The sequence below is a fragment of the Elephantulus edwardii genome, unplaced genomic scaffold (assembly GCF_000299155.1).
Source record: "Elephantulus edwardii isolate Elephantulus edwardi_28Jun2011 unplaced genomic scaffold, EleEdw1.0 scaffold00046, whole genome shotgun sequence".
NCBI classification, from domain to species: domain Eukaryota; kingdom Metazoa; phylum Chordata; class Mammalia; order Macroscelidea; family Macroscelididae; genus Elephantulus; species Elephantulus edwardii.
In genome coordinates this window covers 8,173,180-8,191,819 of record NW_006399796.1, presented here as the reverse complement: position 1 = coordinate 8,191,819, position 18,640 = coordinate 8,173,180, and the positions used below count along the sequence as shown (strand labels likewise).

The 18,640-nt window shown below is 39.7% G+C and overlaps 1 protein-coding gene and 1 pseudogene across 1 annotated transcript in view; one reads left to right on the top strand and one right to left on the bottom strand.

Moving 5' to 3' along the window:
• Positions 1-17,853, bottom strand: part of SNX2 (sorting nexin 2) — an 86,194-nt gene extending 68,341 nt beyond the window's left edge. The window contains exons 1-2 of the mRNA XM_006885996.1: positions 17,706-17,853; positions 3,955-4,069 (exon numbers count right to left, since the gene is read on the bottom strand). Coding sequence (XP_006886058.1) covers positions 3,955-4,069; positions 17,706-17,813 — 223 coding nt within the window. The 5' untranslated portion in view covers positions 17,814-17,853. The remainder of the gene's footprint in view (positions 1-3,954; positions 4,070-17,705) is intronic.
• LOC102859540 lies at positions 6,973-8,657 on the top strand (annotated as a pseudogene).
• Positions 17,854-18,640: the final 787 nt, after the last annotated feature.

Here is an 18,640-nt window from a genome sequence, read left to right as displayed (position 1 = left end):
ATTAAAAATTTGTTATGGATAATCCACAAAGTTAGTAATCTAAAGCAATTAACTGCCAAAGATTACCAAATATTATGATGAATATTAGTTGCATAGACTATTAAGACACAAAACAAATATAGATTTAGGTTTTAATTTAAAATGTTCTCACTCACTTAAAAAAGAAAAATTAAATATATTTAAAATCAAAGCAAACCAATAAACTGAGTATCTACAAGCTATGTAACACTGTGCTAAGTGCAATGGAGAAACACAAAGAAATGTAAAATATCATACCTGCCCTCAGGGAGCTTATAATCTAGTTGAAAAAACAAGACATAAGCACGTGGAACGTTAAAGAATAATAAAAGACTTAAAATAACAGCCAAGAGAATAACAAAATGAATGCCACAAGATAAGACAAATACTATATTGTACTAAAGAACAAACTATAAGTTTATACGGGAGACCATATTTTAGGATTAAGAAAATCAGGTATAGTTTACAAAACTCATCCGGAGACATCAGGACAGGATGAGGAATTCCATGAAAATGAATAGTACAGGCACAAAAAAAAGAGGTAGGAAAGGAAAATTTACAATCAGTAATCATAATGTAAACCACATTCAGCTTGTTTGTAGAACTGATTTCGGTAAATAAAAACATGAATAGAAGAGATGCATAGATTCTTAAGTTTCCTAGAGGTTTTAGCAGGCAGTAGTGGTAGTCAGTGAGGTATTTTAAATACTTTCCAAAAAAAACCCACCAAAATAAACCCCACAACCCCACAATAATAGTATATTTACAAGAAATAAAGTTGTACAGGTTACCATTTTATTGAGTCTTAGTGATTATCTATCTAATGTTGATGACAATCCTTATTTTTAGCATCTATCTCTTATAATTTATACTTCAAAAGAAAAATAACAAAAATTTTTCAAACAATAGTAACCATAGGAAATAGAATATATTAGAAAGGTTGGAAAATATACTATCAACAAGCTCTTTTTAGAAAACTAAAAGTTTATATGTTATATACAACTTTAGGATATTAAGAAGGCTAGTGCCTATACTTATTAAAGAAATGAAGACAAGAGACAAAAGTAACATGCAGCAATGATACTAAGTTTTTACTCTACAAGCAGCAATAAGCAAAAATAACTAACATACAAACAGGCAGCAAACAAATAAAAAACCTTAAGCTAAGTATGTTCTAAGTAGCTAATATGGAAGGGAAAATAGAAAGAAATGGGTAGAAAGTTAGGTTCTTACAATCTGTTCCTATAAAGATTACAGCCTTAGAAATATATGGGGTAGTTCTACTTTGTCTCATAGAATTGCTATGAGGTTTAACTGCTTTACAAAGTTTGACTTCAAGTCCTCACAAGATTTATTTTGGCTAAGCTAGCATATTAAAATGTATAAATTTTCATTTATATCAGATATTAACAGTTCAGGAAGATAGAAGCACTATGATTAACTTTTCCTTGGAAAACATACTTTTAAGGACAAGCAGAAATTAATTATGTCAATGTGGAAATAATATTTCAAATTAATTATGCATTTCAACCATATGAACAAATGCAAGGAAACTTTTAAGACAAAAGAATATTTATTAAATTTATAATTGGCATCTAGCAGAAACAAATTCTAAAAGTCTAGGTCAACTTTATTTATAGCAGTTTGTTTACTCTTACATATCTCTTCCAGACAGTTTACTAAAGTATGTACAGTGAAACATGAATGCAGGCTGTAACAAATGGTGGATGAGAGAAACTCCACACCTGGTCACCACCCTAAGTGAACAGATTATTTATAATACTTGACCTTTTCTAGTATCACTTCTGACATACAGTACTTGGAATGTTATTAAAAACTGAGCAGTATATGCCATTAGCATATGTACCACCAAAAGACGCTCTCTTTACCATTTTAGGATCACTATAGCTAGATTACAAAAGCAGCATCTATATTTTGTCTGATATTCTCTGGAAAAGGAGGAATAAAATAACCCAAGTATATGTTCTGGGGAAATGGCTTTCTTTAGCCATACTCCTCCACAGTAAACAATAATAAACCTGCTTAAATGAGTTATATGGAAAACATTAGTCAATCATTTATAAAAATGATCGGAGTTGGACTTAAGTCACTTACTAAAACTATTATGAACGCAAATGAGTTTAAGGTAAAAGATGAAGCAAAAATATTTCTAGGTTAAGAAAGCAAAAACATGGCTGTTCTTGTGTCTTTTTTATTTTTGAAAAAGCAAACACCGACATGGACCACATCTGAATTAAATAGTGTACTATTCCAAGTAAATAAAAGGACTAAAATATTTTTCCAATTAAGCTAATGTAATTTTACTCTCTTTACTTGGTTAAGTACATGATGAGCTGTGTATACCATAACAGAAACCTTTCTTTTTACACACATACACACACCCCTAAACCCACAAAACAGCTGATAAATTTCTAGCACAGCCAAAGTTTCATCACAGAATTTCATCTATAGAATTCTTACTGTAAGACAAAAGAATCTTTAAAACTTACAATTAAAATCTTTTTATATGATCCTAGAGTATTAAAGGAATACATACAATTTTAGATAGTACCTACTTAATGGACAAAGAACTTGTGTCAACTTTTAGGTAAACACAAATGTAATGAAAAAACTTTTAAAGCTTACCTGGAAAAACCCATGTCCATGAAAACAAACAAAAAGGAATATTACAACTTTGATTAACTGAGATTCTGACTCTAAGTTGTTAGACAGCTAGGGGGGGAAAAGAATAAAAGGAAACATGGCAGGTATCTAATATCATATTTTTAATTTTCTGACACAATGAAACGAACAAATTTGTGATGACAACTGCTCAAAGACCTACTAAAGCAGAAAACTGTTAAGAGGCTTTGTGATAGGGAATTATTCTATCTTCAAACAAATCTGTACAAGAAAAATACAGAAATACTATTCAGAAATATAGTTTGATTACTGAACCAATACCTAAGTTAGGACAGGTAAGATAAATAGACAAAGATCTATTAGTTTGGTTTTGTGTCATTAATTCTAAGGCAGTTTTTGCTTTTTAGTATCAAAACATTAAAATGTCTCTAACTTTTAATCTTAAAGCAGGTAACTATTTTGGAGAGTTCAATACATACAGTTAGTCCCTCAGTTACAAAGTAACAACTTGTAGTTATTAACATGGCGTAATTCATAATAACTACCAATTTGCTCTCTATAAAAACATTATTAAGGATAATGAAGTTAGAGATGCTTTGGTGTATATGGACGCCTTTAAAAATGTTTTTATACATAGGAAGACACACTACATACTAAGATAAATATCTGACTGAAGTTTGACGTAAGATCCTGTCTAACTGTCTTGACTTACAAACAAATTTAAAGACAGATCTGGAAATGAAGCTTCTTTATAATCTGAAGATATTCTCTCTCTCTCTCTCTCTCTCTATATATATATATATATATATATATATTTAAAGTTAGGATAGACTATGAACTAATCTTGCTCCATTACAAAAAATTTCTCAAGCATCATTTACCTAAAAGCAAGTAAAAACAGATTAGGTGGTAAATACTGTGGCAGAAAAAACCAGATTTTGAGCATAGAATAAAATTGATTTTCAAACCCACATTTTAAGTTTGCTCTGTTTTGTTAAATAATATGTAGAATATAATCATTGCTATTTCTCAAGGAATGAATGTTACAATCTTTTTTTTAGTTCAAGTGCTAATAAAAATAATCAAATGATAATCTGAAATTTATTTCTAAATGCCTAAAATCAGAAAAAAGTTTTTCCCATTCCTCTCAAGTGCTAACATTAAAAGGAATCTAATTCCCTATTAAAATTGTTACACAGAGAACTACCATCAGTATTTTACACACAATTTCAAATTTACCTTAGCAAATATTTTTCACTTAACATTATTAAAAAACAAGATACTAACAACTACCTGCAAAAAGATCTTCTTTGTCATCATCTAGCACTTCTGTGGGTTTTGGACCATTGGAATTTGTACTAATATCTTCTGCAGGAAGACTAGCTGGTTCTGGAGATGATGGACTTGACTGATAAAAAAAAAATAGGTTGACATATTTAATTGTAATTAGAGAAAAAGCACATTTCTTGACAGGAAATAATAACAAGTTATATTTCTTTTTTTTTTAACAGTTATATTTCTAATTGTGAGGTCCCATTGAGCACCAATGTGCAGCCTTGTCATACTGTATGTGTGTGTTGGAAACTCTGTTACAAAGTACTGCAAGTTCATCCACAACAGACTAGAAGCCAGGTTTTAGCAGAGCTTCCTGTCTAAACCAGACTAAGAAGAAAGGCCTAAGAATCTACTGAAAATTAACCCAGGAAAACATTATGACTCAGAACACTGTACAACACATGATCAGGAGGGATCAATCATTAAAAGAGTAGGTCATATTTGGTGAAGCAGAGAGCCAATGAGGGAATGGGAGGCCTTTGGTGAGATGGACTGGTACAAAGGCCACAAGAATGGATGGATCCAAACATACTGTCAGTGGTGAGGATGATGAAGGGCTAGGCAAGGATTCATTCTACTACACACAATGTGGCCAATAATCAGAGATGACCTGATGGAAACAATGATACACTTCTATGTCATGAGGACATTTCTCTTGAGGTTTCAAAATAAACTACAAATTCTTAGATGAAAATTTAAAGGACAGTTTCTTTTTCTCTCAGGAGAACTCATTCTCATAGACACACACTCACAAAGGTGGTGGGGGTTATGTGCTGCTGAGTCGACTGTGAATCACTGTATCCCTATATACATACAACAGCCCTAAACCCTGCTCTATCCCGTGCCAATTTTACTGCCCGTGACAAAAACCCCCTCATTACCCCAGTCACCAAATCGATCCATCTCATCAAGAGTCTTCCTCTCTTGTGCTGTCCCTCTACCCTCTCAAGCATAACATCCCTCTCCAAGGACTATGTCCAAATTATGTCAGATGAAGCTTCAGAATCCTTGCCTCCAAGGAGCAGCTTGGTTTCATCCTCTCTAGGAATAACGTTTTGGTTCTCCTAGGTGACCATGATATATTCAATACTTTTCTCCAGCACCACAGCTCAAAGGCATCAACTCTCCTTCTATCATCCCTAGTTATGGTCCAGCTTTCAGATACATAGCAAGTAATTGCAAAGATTAATGAGCGAAAACCAGATGAACTGTGGGAGGATATTAAGACTATCATCCAGGAAGAATGCAGGGGGTCATTTCAAAGACAGAGGAGGAAGATCAAGATGGATGTCAGAAGAAACTCTGAATATTGCACTAGAGTGCCCAGAAGCCAAAACAAAGAGGAGAAATCAAGACATTAAGGAGCCGAACAGAAGATTTTAAAGGGCAGCACTGGAAGACAAAGTAAAGTATTGTAATGAAATGTGCAAAGAGTTGGAGTCAGAAAATCAAATGGGCCAAACTCAGCATTTCTTAAGCTGAAGGACTTAAGGAACATGCATCAGAGAGTTGGACAATGACTAGGGAGGACAGAAGGAGAGTGGATGCTTTTGAGCTGTGGTGCTGGAGAAGAGTACTGAATGTACCATGGACTGCCAGGAAAGCAAACAGATTCATCTTGGAGAGGATTAAACCAAGCTACTCCTTGGAGGCAAGGATTCTGGGGCTTCCTCTGACATACTTTGGACACGTTGCCAGGAGGGATGGGTCCTTGGAGAGGGACATCATGCTTGGGAGGGTGGAGGGGCAGCGCAGGAGGGGAAGACCCTCTATGAGATGGATTGATTCGGTGACTGGGGTAATCGGGATGGGTGTGTCAGAGGCAGTGCGGTTGGCGCAGGATGCAGCAGGGTTTAGGGCTGTTGTGCATAGGGTCGCTATGAGTCGAAAACGACTCGACGGCACATAACAACAACAACATGCAGAACTGATTATCTGGGAAGCTGGGCTCCATGAGGAGAAATGTACCATCAGGATTATAGGAAGACACATCAGCAATCTGTGTAATGCAGACGACACAATCCTGCTTGATGAAACTAAAGGAGGACCTGAAGCACTTGCCTTAAAGACCCTGGATGAGGCTGAGATGGAACGACATTGTTGCTCTTCAGTACTTTGGAGAGGTTTCTGATAGCAGACAAATTTTGCATTGGGTAAGTCTGCTGTGTGGATCATAATAAATTATGGATAACATTGAGAAGAATGTGAATCTCAGAATACTTAATTGTGTTCATGCCAAATCTGTACCTAGAGCAAGAAGCTGTCCAAACAGAACAAAGGAACACTGTTGTGATGTGTCGTCAACGATGACTCATAGAGATGCTATGCACAACAGTTCTGAACTCTGCTAGATCCTGAGATTGACCAAACAACTGGGGTAATAAGGGTAGGTGTGGTAGAGATGGTGAGGTTGGTTCAGGCTGGGGACTAAGGTGTGCCTGATCCAGGCCATAGTCTTTGCAACTACTGGACGGTGACTAAAAATGATAGAGAATTAATGCCTTTGAGCTGCAGTGCTGGAGAAGAGTATGAATATAGTATGGACTGCTGGGAGTACAAACAGGTTTGTCCTGGAGAGGTTGAAAGCAGGCTGCTTCTTGGAAGCAAGGATTCTGAAGCTTCGTCTGACATACTTTGGACATGTTGTAAGGAGAGACCAGTCCTTGGAGAGGACGTCATGCTTGGGAAGGTAGAAGGACAGCACAAGAGAGGAAGACCCGGAAAATTGGGTTGAGGTGGCAGCGAAGGCGGCTGGATACCAGCGTAAACCTAGAGCCAAGGAAATTTTAACAAATTGGAACTAACAACTAACTAGCTGATCCTCACTGAGTTCCCAAGACTGTGAGTTGAAGGAAGTAAAGCACATAAGGGGAGATTGCCCATCTTTCTTCTACAGAGCCCTGGTGGATTCAAACCAGCAGAGTAGTGTGACCTTTCAGTTAGCAGCAAACTCCCTATGAACTAGGTTCCTGATCTTTCACAACGGGTGAACCACAGCAAGTCAGTGCACTTCCACCACCTCTGATGCAGTACATAAAAAAATGAAAATATTCAGAAAGGCCTCACTCCCAAGCATCCACCTCCAATAAAAGATAGTTACATGATGTTTGGTAACCAGTTCCAATGTGATCTTATCATTCGCCCTTTGGAAAGTCAGGGCATTGAAAGGCTCCATACTATGCAGTTTGATCATAAGAAATAACTGAGAAAACTCAGTATGTCTACACTAATTTCTTAGGCCTCTTGGATATCTTGATAAGGAGCGCTGGGAGTATAAAATGAAAAGAGAAGTTAGAGGATCTTAAGCTGCTTTTTGTCCATCTGGTGGTGGTGGTGGTTGTTATTATGTGCCATAGAGTTGCTTGTGACTCACAGCAACCCTAGGTACAACAGCCCTAAACTCTGTTCTGTCCTGTGCCAATCTGTCTCCGACACACTCATCCAAATTACCCCAGTCACCAAATCAATCCATCTCCTAAAGGGCCTTCCCCTCCTGCACCTGCCCTCCGTTCTCCCAAGCCTGATGTCCTTATCCAAGGACCGGTCTCTCCTTACAACATGTCCAAAGTATGTCAGACGAAGCCTCAGAATCCTTGCCTCCAAGGAGCAGCCTGGTTTAACCCTTTCCAGGACGAATCTGTTTAACCCTTTCCAGGACGAATCTGTTTGTTTTCTTAGCAGTCCATGGCATCTTCAATACACTTCTCCAACACCAAAGCTCAAAGGCATCAATTCTCCTTCTATCCTCTTTAGTCACTGTCCTACTCTCTGATGCATAACAAGTGACGGCAAAGACCATGGCCTGTATCAGGCGCACCTTAGCCTCCAGAGAGACACCATTGCTCTTCAGTACTTCAGAGAGGTCCCTAACAGCAGACTTTCCCATAGCAATACGTCTTTTAATTTCCTGGCTGCTGGTGCCAAAAGTGTTGACTGTGGAGCCAAGTAAACTAAAGCTGTGAACAATCTCAATCTCTTCACCATCCATCCTGATGCTGCCAATTGGTTCAACGGTGACAATCTTTGTCTTCTTGACATTGAGCCTCAATCCATACTGAAGGCTGCAGCAAGAGCTTCAGGTCCTCCTCAGTTTCAGCAAGCAGGGTTGTGTCATCTGCATAATGCAGACTGTTGATAGATCTTCTACTAATCCTGATGCTGCATTTCTCCTCATAGAGCCCAGCCTCTCGAATAATCTGTTCTGCATACAGGTTGAAAAGGCATGGAGACAGGATACACACCTGGCGTACACCCTTCCCAATTTTGAACCATGCAGTGTTTCCTTGCTCTGTTCTGACGACTGCCTCTTGGTTCAAGTATAGGTTTCGCGTTAGAACCGACCACACCAAGCAAGAGAGACTTTGAGGGTGATGATGGAAGTGCAGAAATGTCAACGTCTTGAAACAGCTGAGAGGTTTCAGAAGCACCTGGAACGAGTCACTGAGATGATTCAAAACTGCTTGGCTTCTTTGCTTGATGATTTGCCACATTCGGAAGCTGGCATAAGAGTAAAAATTGAACCAATGGATGCAGATGATAGTGACAATTGTACTGGACAGAATGAACAACAAAGAGAAAATTCTGGTCACAGGAGAGATCAGATTATAGACAAAGATGCTGTTTTATGTGTCCTAATTGATGAAATGAATGAAAGACCTTGAAGAATTTTGTCCCCCCTCCTTTGCTTTTGTCCTTTAAGTAAATAGCATTACACATTAGTTTATTTTCTCATGGAAAGTCTTAAAAAACGTATAAAGAGTCATAAACAACCAAAAAAAAAAAAAAGAGAGGAAGACCCTCTATGAGATGGATTGATTCAATGACTAGGGTAATGGGGATGGGTGTGTCAGAGACACTAAGATTGGCACAGGATAGAGCAGGGTTTAGGGCTATTGTATTGTACATAAGGTCACTATGAGTCACAAGTGACTCAAAGGCACATAACACTCCCACAGGATATTGGACCAATAAATTTCAAACAAGCAAATGGAACTAGAAATAAAAATGTTGTTGTTGTTGTTATGTGCCGTCGAGTCGCCTGCGACTCATAGCGACCCTATGTACAACAGCCCTAAACTCCACTCTGTCCTATGCCAATTGCACTGTCTCTGATACTCCCATCAATTATCCCAGTCACTGAATCAATCCACCTCATAGAGGGCCTTCCTCTCCTGCGCCGTCCCTCTCCAAGGACCGGTCTCTCCTCACTACATGTCCGAAGTATGTTAGACGGAGCCTCAGAATCCTTGCCTCCAAGGAGCCACCCGGTTTAACCCTCTCCAGGACAAATCTGTTTGTTTTCCTAGCAGTCCATGGTATTCTCAGTACTCTTCTCCAGCACCACAGCTCAAAGGCATCAGTTCTCCTTCTATCCTCCTTGGTCATTGTCCAACTCTCTGATGCATAACAGGTGACTGCGAAGACTATGGCCTGTATCAGACGCACCTTAGTCTCCAGAGAGACACCACTGCTCTTCAGCACTTTGGAGAGGTCCCTAACAGCAGACTTTCCCATGGCAATGTGCCTTTTAATTTCCTGGCTGCTGGTGCCAAGAGTGTTGACTGTGGAGCCAAGCAAACTAAAGCTGTGTACAATCTTAATCTCTTCACCATCCATCCTGATGCTGCCGATTGGTCCAGTGGTGAGAATCTTTGTCTTCTTGACATTGAGCCTCAATCCATATTGCAGGCTGCAGTCCTTGACACTCTGCAGCAGGTGCTTCAGGTCCTCCTCAGTTTCAGCAAGCAGGGTTGTGTCATCCGCATAACGCAGATTGTTGATAAATCGTCCACCAATCCTGACCCCACATTTCTCCTCATAGAGCCCAGCCTCCCGGATAATCTGTTCTGCATATAGGTTGAAGAGGTATGGAGATAGGATGCATCCCTGGCGTACGCCCTTCCCAATTTTGAACCATGCAGTGTTCCCTTGCTCTGTTCTGACGACTGCCTCCTGGTCCAAGTATAAGTTTCGCATTAGAACGCTCAAGTGTTCTGGGATTCCCATTCTTCTCAGAGTCAGCCACAGTTTGTTATGATCTACACAGTCAAATGCCTTTGCATAGTCAATGAAGCACAGATAGACATTCCTCTGGTATTCCCTGCTTTCAGCCAAGATCCATCTAACATCAGCTACAATATCTCTAGTGCCACGACCCCTTCTGAAACCAGCCTGGACTTCTGGTAGTTCTCTGTTGATGTGCTGTTCCAGTTTAAAAAACACACACACAGAGAAAAACAAACAAAAAAGAAAACCACATCTTCTGAAATATTTAGGCATAAGTATGTATGCAGAAAACTACATACATTGTTGTTGTTTTTATGTGTTGCTGAGTCACCTGTGACTCACAGTGACCCTATGTACAACAGCCCTAAACTCTGTTCTGTCCTGCGCCAATCGCACTGTCTCTGACACACTCATCCTGATTACCTCAGTCACTGAATCAATCCATCTCATAGAAGGTCTTCCTCTCTTTTCTTTTCCTGTTTTTTTTTTGTTTATGACTCTTTATACCTCTTTTAAGATTTCCGTGAGAAAATAAACTAATGTCGGCAAGCTCTGGTGGCCTAGTGGCAAGAAGCTGCACTGCAATCCTAGAAGTGTGCGGTTCGAATCCATCAGATGCTCTGCTTGAGAAGGAGGAAAAATCTCCTCCTGTACCAGTCAGATCTGGTTTGACGGTATACACACACAAAATAATAAAAAGAAAAAAAAAAAAGAAAATAAACTAATGTATAATGCTATTTATCTCATGGAGGGCCTTCCCCTCCTGCGCTGTCCCTCCACCCTCACAAGCAAGATGTATGTCTCCAAGGACAAGTCCCTCCTTACAATATGTCCAAAGTATGTCAGATGAAGCCTCAGAATCCTTGCCTCCAAAGAGCAGCCTAGTTTAACCCTCTCCAGGATGAATCTGTTTGTTTTCTAAGCAGACCATGGTACACTCAATACTCTTCTCCAGCACCACAGCTCAAAGGCATCAATTCTCCTTCTATCCTCCCTAGTCATTGTCCATCTCTCTGATGCATAACAAGTGATTGCAAAGACCATGGCCTGTTATCAGATGCACCTTAGTCTCCAGAGAGACACCACTGCTCTTCAGTACTTTGGGGAGGTCCCTAACAGCAGACTTTCCCACCATAATACACCTTTTAAGTTCCGGGCTGCTGGGGCCAAGAGTGTTGAATGTGGAGCCAAGCAAAATAAAGCTGTGAACAATCTCTATCTCTTCACCATCCATTCTGATGCTGCCAATTGTTCCGGTGGTAAGACTCTTTGTCTTATTGATATCGAGCCTCAATCCATACTGAGAAAAAAATCCATTAGTGGAAAAAAAAAATAGAATCCAAGACAGACAGTGTGTGCTTACGGTTAAAAGTTGAGAACATTGTTACTAGGTTCAATTTCCCCCAAATAATGTATGTATTCACTACGAAAAACCAAACAAAAAATAATTATTAATTCAATTCCAATTTACAATTATCCCATTTGTTACAGAACAGAATTATACCCCATAGGGTTACTAAGGTATGATTTTTCAGGAGCAGTGTATCTGGCCTTTCTTCTGAGGTGCCAACATAGGTCTGAACTAGTCAAACTTACAGTTAGTAGCTGAGCACTTAACTCTTTATACCATCTAGAGACTTCTAGTATTGGAAAAACACACAAATGAAATATTTCTCAGAAATAACAAATTGAATGATATATTTATGGGAAGGCAAAGGAAGCAGAATACTATAAACAATTTGAAAAGTACAAAACTAGAACACTACGCTACCTGATCCCAAGAGTTGGCTAAAATAATCAAGACAGAACCGAATTAGCAAACAAACAACTGATCAATGAAATGGAATTCAGAAGCAGGTCTACATACTTATTATCATCTAAGTGATTTTTTTTTTACCAGGTTACAAAGGCAGTCTAATAGAGGAAGGCTAATTTTTAAACATATGGTGCTAGAACAACTGAGTATAAAAATGCAAAAAAAAAAAAAAAATTAATTTCAAATGAAATAAAAAATTATTCATAGGCCTAAATGAATCAACAACTTCAAATCAACATCTATGGTAGTAGCAGTTTAGAAAAAAAAAAGATATGTTGTATTGAGGAAGTGTACTTCAAAGAACTCTCCAAAGTGCTAATGAGCAATGATGTCAGTTTAAAGACGAAGGTGCACCTGATTAATTTCAATTGCTTCCTATGCACCTGAAAGTTGGATGCATAAAATAAAAAAGATCAAGCCCATACTTGAACTGTGGTGCTGGAGAAAAGTAATGAATATAGTATGTACTGCCAAAAGAAGAAACTAATCTATCTTGGAAGAAGTGCAACCAGAATGCTGCGTAAAGGATGGTGAAACTCTGTCTCATATACTTTGGAAATCTAATCAGGAGGGACTAGACCTTGGAAAAAGACATCATGCTAGGAAAAGTAGAGGGTCAGCAAAAGAGAGAGAAAGACCATCAACAATATGAACTGAGACAGTAACTACCACAATGGCTTAAGCATGACAGAGATCATGACAGAGATAGTGAGGATGGTACAAGACAGCACAAGATTCAATCCTGTTGTTCAAGGAACAACAATGAGTCATAATCACAATCAAATTGATGGCACCTAACAACAGGCCTAACTAAAATCTGTGAACTATAATCTTCGAGAAGAAAACATGGGCAAAAGCTGTTGTTGTAGTTATGTGCTGTTGAGTTGTTTGTGACTCATAGCGACCCTATACACAACAGCCCTAAACCCTGCTCTATCCTGTGCCAATTGCACTGTCTCTGACACTCCCATTCTGATTATCCCAGTCACTGAATCAATCCACCTCATAGAGGGTCTTCCCCTCCTGCGCTGTCCCTCCACCCTCCCAAGCATGATGTTCCTCTCCAAGGACCTGTCCCTCCTTACATGTCCAAAGTATGTCAGACGAAGCCCTAGAATCCTTGCCTCCAAGGAGTAGCCTAGTTTAACCTCTCCAGGATGAATCTGTTTGTTTTCTTGGCAGTCCATGGTACATTCAATACTCTTCTCCAGCACCACAGCTCAAAGGCATCAATTCTCCTTCTATCTTCCCTAGTCATTGTCCAACTCTCTGATGCATAACAAGTGATTGCAAAGACCATGGCCTGTATCAGATGCACCTTAGTCTCCAGAGACACACTGTTGTTCTTGATTACTTTAGAGAGGTCCCTAACAGCAGACTTGCCATCACAATACGTTTTTTGATTTCCTGGCTGCTGGTGCCAAGAGTTTTGACTGTGCAGCCGAGCAAACTGAAGCTGTGAACAATGTAAGTTAGGGAAAATATTTATTTCATATGATATCTAAAGTACTATCAACAATCGATCTTTAATTTGGGTACAAAAGGGTAAAGTTAGCACACATCTATATTATAGAATTAGGACCTCTCCAAAGTGCTGAAGAGCAATGGTGTCTCTTTGGAGACTAAGGTGTGTCTGATACAGGCCATGGTCTTCGCAATCACATGTTATGCTCAGAGAGTTGGACAATGACCAAGGAGGATAGAAGGAGAATTGATGCCTTTGAGCTGTGGTGCTGGAGAAGAGTACTGAGAATACCATGGACTGCTAGGAAAACAAACAGATTTGTCCTGGAAAGGGTTAAACCGGGTGGCTCCTTGGAGGCAAGGATTCTGAGGCTCCATCTAACATACTTTGGACATGTTGTGAGGAGAAACCGGTCCTTGGAGAGGGACATCATGCTTGGGAGGGTGGAGGGACGGCGCAGGAGAGGAAGGCTCTCTATGAGGTGGACTGATTCAGTGACTGGGATAATTGGGATGGGAGTGTCAGAGACAGTGCGATTGGCACAGGACAGAGCGGAGTTTAGGGCTGTTGTACATAGGGTCGCTATGAGTCGCAAGCGGCTCGACGGCACATAACAACAACAACAACACCCTTTTATTCCCTCATGTATTTAGGCAAAGGATACTAACTTTGTTTTCAGTTCCTCTTTATCAAAAGAGACTCTTAAGTTACTTCACAAACTCTCCCTTAATAATGTCTCCCACTTCCCAGATTTTAAACATCACCACTGCCATTAAATCATTCTTGCATTCCATACTACTCCTGATCTGGACATATTTAAATTTCACATATATTATCAGCATTTTAAGTATCTGTTTACATGACAGTACTTATTACATAGTCTTCTGTTAGTTTTTATCTCCAAAGAAGATAAGGACTTGGTTTCTACGCACAGCATTGTTTAATTGCTCAACAAAATTATGATGCACACTGTTATCACATCTAGCATTTTTAAGCTGCTTGATGCTACATCCACTGGTTTAATTCATCCCTAAATGGATATTATCATATTAATTTCTTTTTCTTGAATAGATGTGCTGTACTTGAGAAGGAACTCTGGTAAGGAGCTGCTCTTTCAACTTGAAAACACAAGATGTTCTCTGGGGAAAAGATGCACAATCTCCTATTGTGTGATTTATTGTTTCTGAATCTTCTGGTCACCTGTGAGTCTGTCCAATATGACAGTATATAACACTTAGTGGAAGCTGACCTGATAGTACCTAACAACAGCTGTATCATCTGAGGGTTTACAGCCAGGAGTCATCTGCTGGAAAGGCATCCTAAGACATGTGACTCCTCCATCTGAAATATTTTACACACCTCAACATCAAGAAAACAAAAGTCCTCACCACCAGACCAATAGGCAACATCATGATAAATGGAGAAGAGACTGACGTTATCAATGATTTCTTCTTGCTTGGATCCACGATCAACATCCTTGGCACCAGACGTCAAGAAATCAGAAGAGGAGTCATGATCAGAAAATAATGCTGTCAGGGACCTCTCCAGAGTACTGAAGGTCAATGATGTCAGTTTAAAGACTAAGGTGCACCTGATCCAAGCCATGGTCTTCTCAATTGCTTGCTATGCATCTGAAAATTGGACAATGACTAAGGATGACAGGAAAGAATTAATACCTTTAAGATATGGTGTTAGAGAAGAGTTTGAATATCCCACAGAATGCCAAGAGAACAAACAGGTCTATCTTGGAAAAAGTGAAACCAGAGAGTTCCTTGGAAACAAGGATGGTGAAACATTGTCTCACAAACTTTGGGCATGTTATTTGGTCAGTCTGTCCTTGGAGAAGGACATCATGCTTAGAAAGGTGGAGGGTCAGTCATAGGCAGGAAGACCTTTGACAGGATGTATTAAAACAACAAAAGAAGCAATAGGTTCAAGTGTGTAGGAGATGGTGAGGATGGTACAGGATAGGGCAGGTTTCTGATCCATTGAGTCATACCTGACTCAACGACACATAACAGTAACAACAACATTGTTCTAGTCTTAATTTTAGCTGTCCTTTAAAATATATCTTGGTAAAAGAACCATTCATAAAACTGTATATAATCCAGGGTTTACTAACATAATTACAATATGATCCAGTAATTAATTTCACATACACACACACACACACACACACACACACTTGTGGACTTTAACTGATCTTCCCCAAATAAAACATCCTCAAATAAAAGTTATCAAGATGATTAATTTAATTCTAAAAATAATTTTTCTTTAATTAAAAGCGATTCAGTTAGGAAATAACTATTCAAAGCACATAACCTGCATCAGAACTACCCAGGATATGGCAAGTCAAAGTATCATCTAAGGACCAGAAGCAATGGCATCAGGTTGTTGTTAGTTGCTGTAAAGTAGATCCATTATGTGCAGAGTAGAATGATTTTGATCTATCTGAAGAAAACTGCCAGAACTGTTTTCAGAAGTACCTCGGGATAAGTAAGTTCACGTAACTCGGGGTAAGTTCAAACTATCATCTTTCAAAGCTAGTTGTTGGGCATAATTAATCATTTGTGTTACTAGGGAACTCTCATGGTCTCAATAGAGTTCCTGAAAAATATACAATCTTGGCCTCCCCAAAAGCACTATAAAATCCTAACTTGCATTTAAAATTGTGCATATAAAAGTTTCAAAAGCAAGAAGAGTTTTTTAAAAGTGTAGATTCAAGTGAAGCTCAAAGACTCCCAACATAAATGATGATAGATTCTATGGATTCTACAGCACATCAAATTTGAGAAGTATGGTTTACAAAAGCCTTCAAGGGCATTTCTTTGAAGTAGTTTTGGAATACTGAGAGATACTTCTATATAGCCTTTCCTAAAGAGGAAAGAAAAAGTTTTCAATTTGCATTATCTGTTAAACGTGCTTCTTAAAATTAATAATGTGAAATAAGTCCATGAAAATAAGAGGTCTACATGGACAATCAAAAACAATTATGTTTATATCTTTCACAATGTAGTATCCAAAAATCAGGCTTCTATGGACTATTTTTCGGGGAAAAATGAAAACAATCTTTTTATCTTCCAAGAGAAGTTTTGAGGAGATACTAACTTCAACATAATAGCTATACAGTATGCATAAAAGGTTTTTGGGTACAAGAAATACATTCTGCAAGATAATTTTTTACTAATTCCAAAATGTTGGTTTAAGCAACTATATGTGAAGTTCAAGATTCTGTGAGAAATACAAAGATGATCAAGGTTCTATGCCTGGTTCCAAGAAGCATACAGTAATCTGAAGGGTGGTAGGATCTGGAAGAGAATCAACACATAAAACTGACAGAATGTGGACAGTGCTGGAAATGGTTCCGGAAGTTTCCTGTTACATGTCACTGGATTTAAGCTAATGGCTATTTCATAGTAATTACTAACTGACCTGGTGCAGAGTTAAGCAAATCATGAAAACTTACTAATAAAACACTTTATAAGGAAGTACAGCATAAGACAAACAACCCTCTGGGAAACTGGCTTACAATTTAATACAGGTGGGTGTGCTGTCATCAAGTGGAATGCAATTCAAACGGGAAATGAATATAAGAAGTCTAAAACAGCGAAATTCATAGAGGGTGCTTCCTTTGACAAAAACAGGAACACTCTTCTTGAAACATCGCTGACCATGCGAGAAAAGAGGAAAAGGGGGTGAGGAGCTGTTTGTATTTCTCCCCTGGTAACTTACAAAACCCCCTAGTTTCTTGGACTACTCTCTCCCTTGAACTTCATAATTTTACAAACACTATGACCTTAAAAAGTCTAAGATCTAAAGAAGACAAACAAAATGAGCAATTTCATTTATCTATGTAATAGTCCAAAACAGAGGCACTTCCCTTAAAAGGAACTAACAGTCCATCAATGGCCAAGACTAAGAAAAGTATATCTAAACTCTCTACACATCCTTGGTCACTCAGAGCTCAATTCGTCTCACTCTCAAGGGGCACCCTCTTGCAAGCAAAGAGAAAAGTAAGCACGTATCTATCCAAAGGGTTGCAGAGGGTGTACGGTGAGGTTGGCTGGAACCCAAAAGAAGAGCTCTGGCCTGGAAGAAGGTGCATGCAATTGATACCAAGAAGGCTAGCAGAGCAGGGAAAGGACACTGCGATGCTCTGTCTCCTCCGAACCCCTCAGAGGATTAGGTTGCCCCCACACCACCCCAGGCTCGCAGGCAGTTCTCTTGAAAAGGAGGCCTCACTGCCCCAGTCCAGCTCCAGACCACTGACAGGTATCTAAGGTAGGGCCAGCGTCACAGGTGTCGCCCGACCAGGTCCTTGCAAAGCAGGGGGGTGGGGAAGAGAGAAGTCAGGGTGGGGGAAAGGCACCTAAGAGCGCGGCAGTGGCAGAGCTCCACAACAACCGCGACGCCCACTCTCACCTCCAGGGTGGAGACAGTGCTGGTGAACAGGTCCTCTCCGTCCTCAAGCTCTTCAAAGTCGGTGGGCTTCCCGTCCCCCAAAGGAGGAGGTTCCCTCTCAGCCGCCATCTTCGCTCGTCCAGACTGCGCGAGCGGCGCCTCTCGGAGCTGTCACGTGAGCACGCAAGCTGACTCGCGCGCAGCGGGCCAGTTCCTCCGCCTCTCGGCCCGCCTCTCGTGGCCCCGCCCCGCCGCGCTGAGCCCCGCCCCCGGCACGTGACTGTCTCAGATCAGTCGGCTCCGCGCTCGACCCCGCCCCCTTGTCTGGCCACCGCCTCCACCCGGGGTGGGCGTCCACGTCTGTCTTAAAGTAGGCTTCCTACTTTCTTTATTGATGTTTGTAGAAGAATTTTCCACTTTTATTACCACATCCCTTTAACAGGCTTAGACGAAGTGATTTTTCTGAGCACCACCAATTTTAAATTCTCCCTTAGGTGGAGGAATTTGGGGACCACCAGTTTTGAAGCTTGTGTTATATGCAATTTGAGGACTAAACTGAGAGTTGGTGGGAGACCTATATCACTCACTCATTGCCTTTGAGTCGGAATTGGCTCATAGCTGACTCTCCAGTGAGTTTCAGAAACTGTAAATTGCACGGGAGGCGATTGCCCATCTTTATTCCCTGGGTATACTATTTTCTGTCTTCATAGAAATGCTCTGAATCTACCCTGTCTAAATGCAGTTAGCTACTGGCCATGTGTGGTCACTGAGTATTTGGAATGTATCTACTGGAACTAAAGAAGTAAATATTAAATTTTGTTTCTTTTACTTAAGTCCACAAATCCACATACAGTCCGTGGCTATTAGACCAAACTCCAAATTCACGGTGGTTGAGTTGATTTAGACTCATACCATCCCTGTATCAGTGTCTAACACAGTCAATCTTAAATAGGAAG